General features: G+C 42.1%; 1 protein-coding gene across 8 annotated transcripts in view; it reads left to right on the top strand.

Moving 5' to 3' along the window:
- PDE4DIPP2 (PDE4DIP) overlaps positions 1–12,602 on the top strand; it is a 238,182-nt gene that overhangs the window by 23,995 nt on the left and 201,585 nt on the right. The window contains exon 1 of one of the 8 annotated variants that reach the window (XM_070367397.1): positions 10,371–10,583. The exons of the other annotated variants lie outside the window; for them this stretch is intronic. Coding sequence (XP_070223498.1) covers positions 10,564–10,583 — 20 coding nt within the window. The 5' untranslated portion in view covers positions 10,371–10,563. Of the gene's footprint in view, positions 1–10,370; positions 10,584–12,602 lie in introns of those variants that run through there. 8 annotated transcript variants of the gene reach the window in all.

Here is a 12,602-nt window from a genome sequence, read left to right as displayed (position 1 = left end):
TCTCCAATGCATGCATGCATGCTAAGTCACTTCAGTCGTGTCCAACTCTGGCGACCCTATGGACAGCAGCCCTCTAGGCTCCTCTGTCCACAGGATTCTCCAGGCAAGAATACTGGAGTGGGTTGCCATTTCCTTCTCCCTACAGGGAACATACCTCAACATGATAAAGGCCATGTATGACACACTTAGAGCTAACATCATACTCAGTGGTGAAAAGCTAAAAGCATTTCCTCTGAGATCAGGAACAAGACAAGGATGTCCACTCTGGCCCATTTTATACAGTTGGGTAACTTAGCCTGCTTCCTCTCAGCAGCCAGTTGAAGGTCCAGAGGTATCTTTTCCTGCTGTATTGTCTTAATCCCTTTCAGTACATGCTGATACAATTGGCTTAAAAACTTTGAGGTCATCTTTTCTACTAATTTAAAATTAACTATTCTAGACAAAAGACACACTGCTTTTTATTCTGAAACAGTCTTCTCTTCCTTGGGCTGCCTGAGAGGCTGCTATAGGATCAGTATCAGTATCAGTTCAGTCGCTCAGTTGGGTCTGACTCTTTGAGACCACATGAACTGCCGCACGGCAGGCTTTCCTGTCCATCACTAACTCCCGGAGCTTGCTCAAACTCATGTCCTCTGAGTCTGTGATGCCATCCAGCCATCACATTCTCTGTTGTCCCCTTCTCCTGCCTTCAATCTTTCTCAGCATCAGGGTCTTTTCTAATGAGCCACTTCTTCATGTCAGGTGGCCAAAGAATTGGAGTTTCAGCTTCAGCATCAGTCCTGCCAATGAATATTCAGGAATGATTTCCTTTAGGATGACTGGTATGATCTCCTTGCAGTCCAGGGGACTCTCAAGAGTCCTCTCCAACACCACAGTTCAAAAGCATTAATTCTTCGGCACTCAGCTTTCTTTATGGTCCAACTCTCACATCCATACATGACTACTGGAAAAACCATAGCTTTGACTAGACAGACTTTTGTTGGCAGAGTAATGTCTCTACTTTTTAATATGCTATCTAGGTTTGTCATAGCTTTTCTTCCAAGAAACAAGCATCTTTTAATTTCATGGCTGCAGTCACCATCTGCAGTGATTTTGGAGCCTAAGAAAATAAAGTCTCTCACTGTTTTCATTATTTCCCCATCTATTTACCATGAAGTGATGGGACGGGATGCCATGATCTTCGTTTTTCGAATGTTGAGTTTTAAGCCAGCTTTTTCACTCTCTTCTTTCACTTTTATCAAGAGACTCTTTAGTTTCTTTTCACTTTCTGCCATAAGAGTGGTATCATCTGCATATCTGAGATTATTGATATTTCTCCCAGCAGTCTTGATTCCAGCTTGTGGTTCATCCAGCCTGGCATTTCACATGATGCATATAAGTTAAATAAGCAGGGTGACAATTTATAGTCTTGACGTACTCCTTTCCCAATTTGGGACATGGTCCATTGTTCCATGTCTGGTTCTAACTGTTGCTTTTTGACCTGCATACAAATTTCTCAGGAGGCAAGTAAAGTGGTTTGGCATTTCCATCTCTTGAAGAATTTTCCAGTTTGTTGTGATCCACACAGTCAAAGGCTTTGGCATAGTCAATAAAGCAGAAGTAAATGTTTTTCTGGAATTCTCTTGCTTTTTCTGTGATCCAGCACATGTTGGCAATTTGATCTCTGGTTCCTCTGCCTTTTCTAAATCTAGCTTGAACATCTGGAGGTTCTCGGTTCACATACTGTTGAAATCTTGCTTGGAGAATTCTGAGCATTACTTTGCTAGCATGTGAGATGAATGCAATTGTGCAGTAGTTTAAACATTCTTTGGCATTGCCTTTCTTTGGAATTGGAGTGAAAACTGACCTTTTCCAGTCCTGTGGCCACTGCTGAGTTTTCCAGATCTGCTGGCATACTGAGTGTAGCACTTTAAAGCATCTACTTTTAGGATTTGAAATAGCTCAACTAGAATTCCCATCACCTCCACTAGCTTGGTTTGCAGTGATGCTTCCTAAGGCGCATTTGACTTCACATTCCAGGATGTCTGGCTCTAGGTGAGTGATCACACCATGGTGGTTACCTTGATCACTAAAATCTTTTTGTATAATTCTTCTGTGTATTCTTGCCACTCTTCTTAATATCTTCTGCTTCTATGGTTAGTTCCATACCATTTCTGTCCTTTATTGTTCCCATCTTTGCATGAAATGTTCCCTTGGTATCTCTAGTTTTCTTGAAGAGATCTCTAGTCTTTCCCATTCTATTGTTTTCCTCTATTTCTTTGCACTGATCACTGAAAAAGGCTTTCTTATCTCTCCTTGCTATTCTTTGGAACCCTGCATTCAGATGGGTATATCTTTCCTTTCCTCCTTTGCCTTTCACTTCTCTTCTTTTCTCAGTTACTTGGAAGGCCTCCTCAGACAATCGTTTTGCCTTTTTGCATTTCTTTTTCTTGGGGATGGTCTTGATCACTGCCTCCTGTACAATATCACTATAGGATAATGTGCTATAGGATAATGGGCCCTAAACATTTTAGAAGCTCTTTTGTTTAGTGGAAAGACACATGCTTAAGCTTCATATAGGTCTTTTTGTTTGACTGAAATGGTGTATGAGGCACTATCTTAAATCTTCTTGAGGTCTTAACTATGTCGTGTGTCTTATTAAATCCTGGATTTGATTTTTTGTTTGTTCTTTTGCCCTGAAACTGCTTCCTGTTTTGAAAGCTTTTGCTGTCTGGAGAAAATGAAGAGGAGAGCAGTTTGACTTTTGACTAGCAAACCCTGACTATATTTCTTCTAAATTCTGCTTAAAAACTGAATGGTTCTTCTTTTTTTTTAGCCCATCTTTTCTATCCATATTTTATCATATGTGATTAAAAGCAACCAGTTAGTATGTTTTCAATTCTGCCTAAAAATTTCCTCTGCCAGATCTTCCCATTCATTAGGTAACATTTTCTGTTTTCCACATTCCCATGGGTAATGGTGTTGCTAAATTTCTGCCAGTACATAACATAGGTTATTTTTTTTTCAGTCTCCAATAGTATTTTCTTCACTGTCCTTCACAGACTCTTCAGCAGTCTCCTCAGTGTCCTTCCAGCTTCATTAATAGGTCTTTACAGCTTCTGTGGCATCCAAGTCCCAAATATACTGCCACTGGTTTTAAGTTTTTGTTACAGTTATACCTGGGAGAAGGAAATGGCACCCCACTCCAGTGTTCTTGCCTGGAGAATCCCAGGGACAGAGGAGCATGGTGGGCTGCCATCTGTGGGGTCACACAGAGTTGGACACGACTAAAGCGACTTAGCAGCAGCAGGAGCATAGCTATGCCCCACTTAAAGGTACCAAATATGGTACCACTATCTAATGCTACTTAGGAAACTATTCCAAAACCTATGGCTCAACAAAAAACACTTTATTATGTCTCAGGGTTTTGCGTGTGTGCATGTTGAGTCGCTTCAATTATGTCCAGCTCTGTGACTCTATGGACTGTAGCCCGCCAGGCTCCTCTGTCCATGAGATTCTCCAGGCAAGAATATTAGAGTGGGTTGCCTTTTCCTACTCCAGGGGATCTTCCTGACCCAGGAATCGAGCCCTCTTTCCTATGTCTCTTGCACTGGCAGTTGAGTTCTTTACCACTAGTGCCACCAGGGAAGCCCCATCTCATGGTTTTAGGGATCATTAATTCTAGCATGACTCAGCAGGGTAAATCTATTCTGTATAACCACAGCTGGAGTTGCTTGATTATTCCAGCTGGTGGCTGAACTGATCTGGAAGGTCCCATACTGCTTTGCTCACATGCCAGATACCTTGATGGTTCTAGATGGTGGGCTCAACTAGGCCCCTCTCTTTGTCTCTTCACATAGTCTTGGGCCTTCTCCACATGGTTTCTCTAGCATGGGAGTTTCTTATCTGGCAGCTCAGGGCTTCAAAAGTAAGTGCCTTCAAAGTCTAGTATGAAACTGCAAGGCTTTTTTTGAATTAGCCCCAGAAGGCCTAGAACATCTTTTATATTATATTCTATAGTCAGTTAGATCTAAGATTAAAAAAAAAAGGCAAGAAGAATTAGATTCCATCTCTCAATGGAAGAAGAAGGAAAGAATTTGTGGTGGTCTTTGCCACAGACACTCTATCCTTGCCTGCAGAATGATTGCTTTCTGAGAAGGACTTTTTTTTTTAATTAATTTTATTGGAGTATAGTTGCTTTGGAGAAGGAAATGGCAACCCACTCCAGTATTCTTGCCTGGAGAATCCCGTGGACAGAGGAGGCTGGTGGGCTGCTGTCCTTGGGGTCACACAGAGTCAGACATGACTGAAGCGACTTAGCCTGCATGCATGCATTGGAGAAGGAAATGGCAACCCACTCCAGTATTCTTGCCTGGAGAATCCTGTGGACAGAGGAACCTGGTGGGCTGCTGTCTATGGGGTCACACAGAGTTGGACACGACTGAAGCAACTTAGCAGCAGCAGCATAATTTCTTTATAACTATAGTTGTGTGAGTTTCTACTGTACAGCAAAATGAATCAGCCATATACATACATATATCCCTTCCCTTTTGGACATTTTAAATCCAAGGTTAGAGAGGTGGACATGGAGCTGTGAGGGACAAAGGAGACGTCTATTTATTAACTACATCAGCTGAGTCAACTGCAGTGGTCAGTGAAGTGACAGGTGTGGCAGACGTATCGTCCTCCTATCTAAGTCTCAGTGAATGTTAGGGGTCAAAATTAGGGAAACAGCGTACATGGTGAGAGGCTAAGCATGATGCTTTGGAGCTAAACTGGTTTCAAATCTTAGCTTTATATACTGAGACAATATTTACCTCCCTGTGTCCTATATTAATTACTTACAAAACAAATAACTAGAGCTTACCTCATTACATTATTGTGGGAATGAAAGGAGTCAGTACATATTATACCTTTAGAAGAGAATATGGCAAAAAACATATTAGACATGGTTATTTTATTGCCTTATAGTTCATGAAGCAATCCATCAAGGTGGGGAGAAGGAAGGGAAAGGAAATAAAAAAACTAAATAAATGGAAGGTAAACATACCATTGGAGTATTTGGAACTGATGATGAAGACAGGCTCAGTGGGTAAAGAATCCGCCTGCAGTGCAGAAACCACAGGAGACTTGGTTTTGATCCCTGGGTTTGGAACATCCCCTGAAGTAGGAAATAGCAACCCAATCCAGTATTCCTGCCTGGAAAATTCCATGGACAGAGGAGCCTGGTAGGTTACAGTCCATGGGGTCGCAAAGAGTCAGACATAGCTGAGTACACACACGTGAAGACAGACACTTTCCTATTTTTTGTCCCTTATCATCAATTTAAATATTTCCTGAAGCACCATCAGTTGACCAGTTCAGAAGCAGTGTACTCAGGAAAGAATAATGTAACTGGTTTAATTTATCAACATTATCTATCCAGATTGAGTTCTAATCTAGAAAAATGAGAGAGATATGCAGGGAGGAAGATATGTGACTTTCTACCATAATGATCCATGGAATCTATAGTCTTCTGCCTATCTTATAATGAATTAAAAAATAAAATGAAATTCTTAAAAAAAGCTGTCAGGATAGGCCATGTTATTCTGTAGTAATAAATAACCCCTAGAATGTCCTTAGAGATCTGGTGGTTAAGAATCTTCCTTGCAATACAGGGGATGCAGGTTCCATTCTTGGTCAGGGAACTAAAATTCCACATCCTGGGGAGCAACTAAGCCCGTGCTGCAACTGCTGAAGCCCATGAAGCCTAGGGAGCCCACGTGCTGCAACTAAGACCTGGGGCAACCAAATAAATAAATAATTGATTAAAAAAACAATCTCAAAATCTCAGTAACTTAATACAGCAAAAGTGTATCTCTTGCTCATTCCACATGTTCAGTTTGGCCCAGCAGGAACACTGGACATTAGAGTCATTCAGAGACCCCAGCTGATAAAAGTTTCATCTTGATGAGCATTGTTCTCCAAAGATCAGTACAACAGTGGAAATTGACAGTAACTGGTAGATTGTATTCTTGTTTCAGAATACTCACCCCTTCTGTACTCTGTGGGCAGAGTGCAATTTCCTGCGTCATGACTCTGGACTTGGCCATGTGACTTACCTTGGAGAATTAAATATGGCAGAAGGGACAATGTATTTGTTCTGAGCAGAGACTTTAAGAGACATCACAGTCTCTGCCAACTCTCTTAACCCTCCTGTATGCTGCCATTAGAAGAATATTCCCCAGGTAGCCACTGCTTCTTCAGTAGGCATCCTGGAATGAGAGCTACATGGAGCAGAGTTGAATCCATGCCCAACCAGCCCATACCTGAACCACAGATCCTTGAGTGAAATTGGATGTCTGTTGTACAATGCTGAGATTTGGGAGCTCTTTGTTAAGCAGCATTGTTTCAGCACAAAGATGACTAATACAGTGATCAACACAGCAGGATTTCATGACTAGCTACTACAGATAATGGTTTGCAAGTAAACATATGAAATAGGAACTTGCTAGTATTCTAAGAAATATAAGGTAAAATGAGATGATATTAGTTATATACTATATAAATACAGATAGATATCTAAAAGGTCTTATAACTATTAAGTTATTACTTGAAAGTGAAAGTCGCTCTGTCAAGTCCAACTCTTTGTGACCCCATGGACTATACAGTGGACTATAATTCTCCAGGCCAGAATACTGGAGTGGGTAGTCTTTCCCTTCTCCAGGGGATCTTCCCAACCCAGGGATTGAACACAGGTCTCCTGCATTGCAGGTGGATTCTTTACCAGCTGAGCCACAAGGGAAGCCCAATAATACTGGAGTGGGTAGCCTATCCCTTCTCTAGCAGATCTTCCAGTCCCAGGAATTGAACCAGGATCTCCTGCAATGCAGGCGGATTCTTTACCGAGCTATCAGGGAAGCTCCTAGTTATTACTTATCTATTAGATAAGGAAAAAAATTAAAATGATAAATCCTAGTGCTCTTTAAACTGTGCAATATGATAAAATTAGAAGGTTCTTTTACTATACAATTTCTTTACCTTAAAAAGTTATACTAAGGAAGTAATTCAAAAGAATAAAATAATGAAGTAGGAAAAGTTCATTAAGGCATTGTTAATAAGAGTCTAATATTAGAAATAACATAACTATGCAGTAATAGAATATTATTAAGTAAACTATAGTTATATTGATATTATATAATCATTAGAATAATAAATATGAATATTCTGTAACAATATGGACAAATATCTAATAAATGAGAAAAGGGGGATATAGCTAAGCTGTACATAATTGTAACTATACAAATGGTTATGTAATATTGAGTATATGGATAATAATTATAGGAAATATGGAGAAATTTAAACAGTTGTGCTGGAGAAGTGGATATATGGTTGAATATTTTCTTTTAAAACTTATGACAATACTTATGGCTGATTCATGTTGTAGTATGACAGAAATCAATGCAACATTGTAAAGCAATTATCATTCAATTAAAATAAAAATAAATAAAGTGAGAGGAAAAAATAAAATAAAAAGTTAGTTCTTTTAACAGTAAATTTAATTAAAAAAAAGAAATTTCTTTTTTCAACAATATACTCTTGTAAGTGTAGGAGAGTCAACATTTGCATTAGATGACATATTTTTAAAAGATTGGAAAAAAGTTAAACAAACTTTAACATTGATTATCTCTTGGTATGATAGATGATTTAATTTCTATATACTTTACTGTATTTTTCAATTCTTTTACAATGAATGTTTTATGACCTTTGTAAAAGTTATTTTAAAAATGAGCATATATACCTATGACTGATTCATGTTGACATATGGCAGAAATCAACATAATATTGTAAAGCAATTATCCTCCAATTGTTTAGTCACTCAGTTGTGTCCGACTCTTTGTGATCCCATAGACTGTAACCCGCCAGGCTCCTCTGTCCATGGGGATTCTCCAGGCAAGAATATTGCCCTCCTCCAGAGGATCTTCCCAACCCAGGGATTGAACCCAGGTCTCCCCCATTGCAGGCAGATTCTTTACCACCTGAGCTTCTAGGGAAGCCCATCCTCTAATGAAAAATAAATAAATTTAAAAAAATAAAAATTTTAAAATGACTGAGCATATTTTCTAGCCTTGCGTCTGTGACACCCACAGTTTATCTAGCTAATGCTATAATTTCTTGAATATAGCACATGTCTGGGTGTAGACACAATTCCTCTCCAAACTCAGTAGCCCATAATTTGGTTTGAGACAAAACTAAATAAAGCACCAACTTCGGTATGGAAGATGGAACTCTAGCTCTCCCTGCCCACCTTTTTTTCTTTTTTTCTTCTTTGCCTTCAGAAGCATCAGGGGATTCTTTTTGAGAGAGGTGACCTGGTGAGCCTTGTCTCAGGTCAAACTGGACCTTAAAACATTTCCTGGAAACACTCTAAGCTCAGGAGCAGCATGGTCTTCAGTTCAGTTCAGTCACTCAGTCGTGTCTGACTCTTTGCGACCCCATGAATCGTAGCACGCCAGGCCTCCCTGTCCATCACCAACTCCCGGAGTTCACTCAAACTCACGTCCATCGAGTCGGTGATGCCATCCAGCCATCTCATCCTCTGTCGTCCCCTTCTCCTCCTGTCCCCAATCCCTCCCAGCATCAGAGTCTTTTCCAATGAGTCAACTCTTCGCATGAGGTGGCCAAAGTACTGGAGTTTCAGCTTTAGCATCATTCCTTCCAAAGAAATCCCAGCATGGTCTGAGGTACAAGCTATGTTGAGGTTGGTGGGCAGGTCTTTCAGATATTTCTTCTGAAATCTCAGATGTTACCCTGCCCTCCCAACCCTTAGTCTGTACTGATAATTAGGAGAATTAACTGATGAGGTGGGAGCAGGAATGATGGTTTGCCCCAAGAACACAGGCTCCCCAGAATCTCCCCAGTACTCAGTCTCACCAATACTCATGCTTCCTAAGTTAAACTCTTAGGATACCTGAGAGGATTAATTTGTTCTAGAGAAGGTTTGTTGGTCTTTTCTTCAGTGGACATGTCTCAGGGGCCGCACCATATAGAAGACAGCCTGTATCAGAGCCTTACCAGAGACCTTGAGCTTCTTTGGTCTCAAATTTATCATCTGTGAAATGAATATAACTAAGTCAGCCTTGCCACATGTGGGCACTATAAAGCTTTCTGCAAATTAAAAAAAGGTCAGTGGTAATGCTAATCACAGTGATTATGTCGCTTAATAAAAAGGTTTTATTTTAGAGCTAAAAAGGAGCTTCGGGGCTGTACGCACTTTAATTATAGTATGTCTGATATGTCGAAACTCTGTTACTTAAATAGATGATACAGGGTCTCAGGCATCGGGATCACCAAAGAGCCTTTTTCTATGATTTTAAAACAGTTAGAGGGAAAGTTTGGGTTCTGATGGCCACTGTCTTGGGCTTCCCTGGTGGCTCAGACAGCAAGGAATCCGTCTGCAATGCGGGATACCTGGGTTTGATCCCTGGCTTGGGAAGATCCCCTGGAGGAGGGCATGGCAACCCACTCCAGTATTCTTGCCTGGAGAATCCCGTTGACAGAGGAGCCCGGCAGGCTGCAGTCCATGGGGTCGCAAAAAGTCAGACACGTTTGAGTGACTAAGCACGCATGAACGGCCACTGTCTTGAAGCTTTTCCGGGAAGTTCAGGGACCCACTGCCCTCTTGAAGCTAACAAAGCCCAGTAGCCTTTGTGCTTGGGAAATTGAAACCCAGGGAGATAGAATACCATAATATCAAGATGTCTGAGATGGAGGCAGCTAATAAGGCTGTAAGGTTTTGTAAGAATGCCTCCTTTCCCGAGTAAAGTTCCTGGTCCCCACATTAATGGTGACACTGACATATGAGATCTCTGGGAAAATAGCATCATGTCTTATAACCCTGTAAGGGCTGCATTTGCTTTCAGATTGCACCTAAAACGTTCCTAGACTCCGGCTCTGGCTGGGGGGTTACCTGTGGGTGGGGTAATGCAGGCACCCAAGAGGACTTCCTCTCCAGATTTTCCCATCAGTTGGTTGTTTTTTTCCAGAGCCCCTCGGTGGTTCAGGGAAGGGACAGAGGGCTTGGTGCGGAGTCCTCTAAGCCCTCTGCTCTTCTGCCAGCATCATCCAGGCAGGGAAGACGGAAGGGTGTGTTCAGGCCGCGGCGTGTAACCTGGGGCCGACTGGGCCCCAGCACACTGGCTGCGGGGAGCCCCGCCTCCCCTCGCGGTTGACAGCTCAGCTGGTGTCGAGCAACTCGTGCCAGCCAGTGGTGTCTCAGCCTGGAGTGTGTGCGCGCACCGCCGCGCTGCCCCTGGCCCCAGCTCCCCCAAACAGCTCTGGGCGCCACTCGGCTCCTGTCGGCTTCCTACTGAGAACAGTCCCCTCCCTTGTGCCCTAGCACGGTTAGCTAGAGGTTTGGCCACGTCAAATCGGGTTTTCTGAAGAAGCACGGAGCAGAGCTCTCTCTTCGCCGACACAGAAAGAGGGAGCTGGGGAAGACAAGGTTCTTTGCGCTGGAGATTCGAGGGCCAGGCTTCTCATTTTCCCAGGCTGCTTCCACTCCCGGGTGAGGAGCGCCCCGCGAGTAAGGACAGCGCCTGGAAAATGGAGCAGGCGTGGACACGGTAGGTGAGCTGCGTCTTTCCCGCCGCTCTCTGGCTTTGGTGTCTTTCCACCCCCGCCCCCCCGCCCCCTACCCCGGCCCCATTACCCTTTTGGAGAGGTCGCCCCTCACCACTAGGGGCCTTTGAAGGCTTCTCTTTTCATCGCCTCCTCCTCCCTAATTCCCAACCCACTTCTTCTAGTCTCCTGCACATCTGTCCATCTGTTCTCTGGTGTCTCGCTGCTTAAGGAATCTCCCTTCCACTTAGTTTCAATGTTAAAAATAACCAGTGAGGCTGCTGGAAGTTTTTGTGGAAGGGTTTCTCTGTCTTTTAATTGATCCACAGATCAGAGGGAATTCCCTCAGGTCTGTTTTTAGAGATACCTTTGATTTCAGATACCTTGAAAAATATCAGATTGCTTCTCAGCCTGCCACGTTTTCCTTCTCAACTTCACCCTCTACTAGTCTCACACCAGAGCTCATTTCCAGAGTCTCCAGTTGAAGCTGACTCTGTGGGAGAAAAGGAGGAGACCAGGGTGCCGGTTATTGCTTAGGCTTTGTCGAGGTCAGGGTGACAGTTGCTTTTAGGTCAGAAATTGGAGATACACTGTGGAATTGTGTTTCCCCCATGCCCCACTGCTTCCCCCCAATATACTTTCAAATGCAGCTCACTCTTGAGACAAAGAGTTCATTTTTGTTTTTCAGGGGAAGAGTGATGGAAAGGCTGTATTCAGAGATGTTTCCATAACTGATAGGTTGTCATCTCCAAGATTTAGCTTTGGAGAATTGGAGTGGAACTCAGATGTGTGTTATTGAGTTCTAATAGAGGGCAAATTGTACTAACACAGAAGGTAAATATGGTGCTTAACAGTACTTGTGAAATAGACCTGGGAGATTTTAGCCGGTTGTTCAACATGGGAGAACTGTATAACGTGAGCTTTGAAGAAAGGACACATTGAAGGTGAGAGTGTGTTGAGAAGTACACTATCCAGATTTACTTTTTTCTCTTTTCTGCTCTTCACAGGCCTCTCCTAGAGGCCAGAGTTCCATTTTGAGCATCACTGGATAACGGCAGTGCAATCAGGAGTCTTCAGGGGGCTGAGAACCACACTTAAGGGGTGACCAAAGACCTGGGGCTCTTTAGTCTGGGGGAGTAAAGACTTGGGGTGAGAGCTTCAGGGCTGCTGGCTATATTTAAAATTTTCCATATACTTTCAAATGGGGCTCATTCAAGGATCAGAGATGAGGTCTGGAGACAAAGACTTCATTTTTGTTTTTCTGTGGAAGGATGGTGGAAACGCTGTATTGCTCCCTTAAAATATTTGAGGAGCAATTGGTGGTAGAGGGATTAGGCCGATTTGGAATCTCTTAGAACAGAACAACCAATGGGAGCAAGTTGTGAGGATGCAAGTTATAGCTTGGTGCAAAGGAAAGGTTTTTTAACAAGTGACCTTCCTGGACATAAATAGGTTTCTAACCCTGGAATTATTCAAGCACAGACTTGGTGACCACTTGATGATAATGAGGGTGAATGTATTAGGGATTCTTGCCTCTATCAGTATTTTTCTCACTTAAAAAAAAAGTATTATTTATTATTTTTTTTGAACTTTTTCCATGTAGTCATTTCAGACAAATTCAGAAATGTCAGAAAAATCACAAATCATATGTTTATGATTTTTATGAGTCAATTTAATGAACTGAGTATACCCATGTAACAAGCACTAAGATCAAGAAAGGGAATATAACCAGCACCCCTGAAGCCCTTGTGACCCCCAGGATAACCATTATCCTAACTTTTAACACCATAGATAAGTTTTGCCTGCTTTTGAACTTCAGGTAAGTGAAATTATCCACTGTGTACCCTTTTGTATCTGGCTTCTTTGACTCAATCTTATGTTGTACAGTTCTTCTGCATTGTGTGTAGTTGTAGTTCATTCACTTTTGCTTCTATGTAGGATTCTATTATGTGTTGATATATCAAATGTATTTGTCCATTCTGTTATTAATGAGCATTTGGGGCTATTATGAATATAGTGTTCCT

This window comes from Bos mutus, chromosome 3 (assembly GCF_027580195.1).
Source record: "Bos mutus isolate GX-2022 chromosome 3, NWIPB_WYAK_1.1, whole genome shotgun sequence".
NCBI lineage: Eukaryota > Metazoa > Chordata > Mammalia > Artiodactyla > Bovidae > Bos > Bos mutus.
The sequence above is the reverse complement of the archived record's forward strand: the minus strand, read 5'-3'. Positions and strand labels throughout refer to the sequence as shown.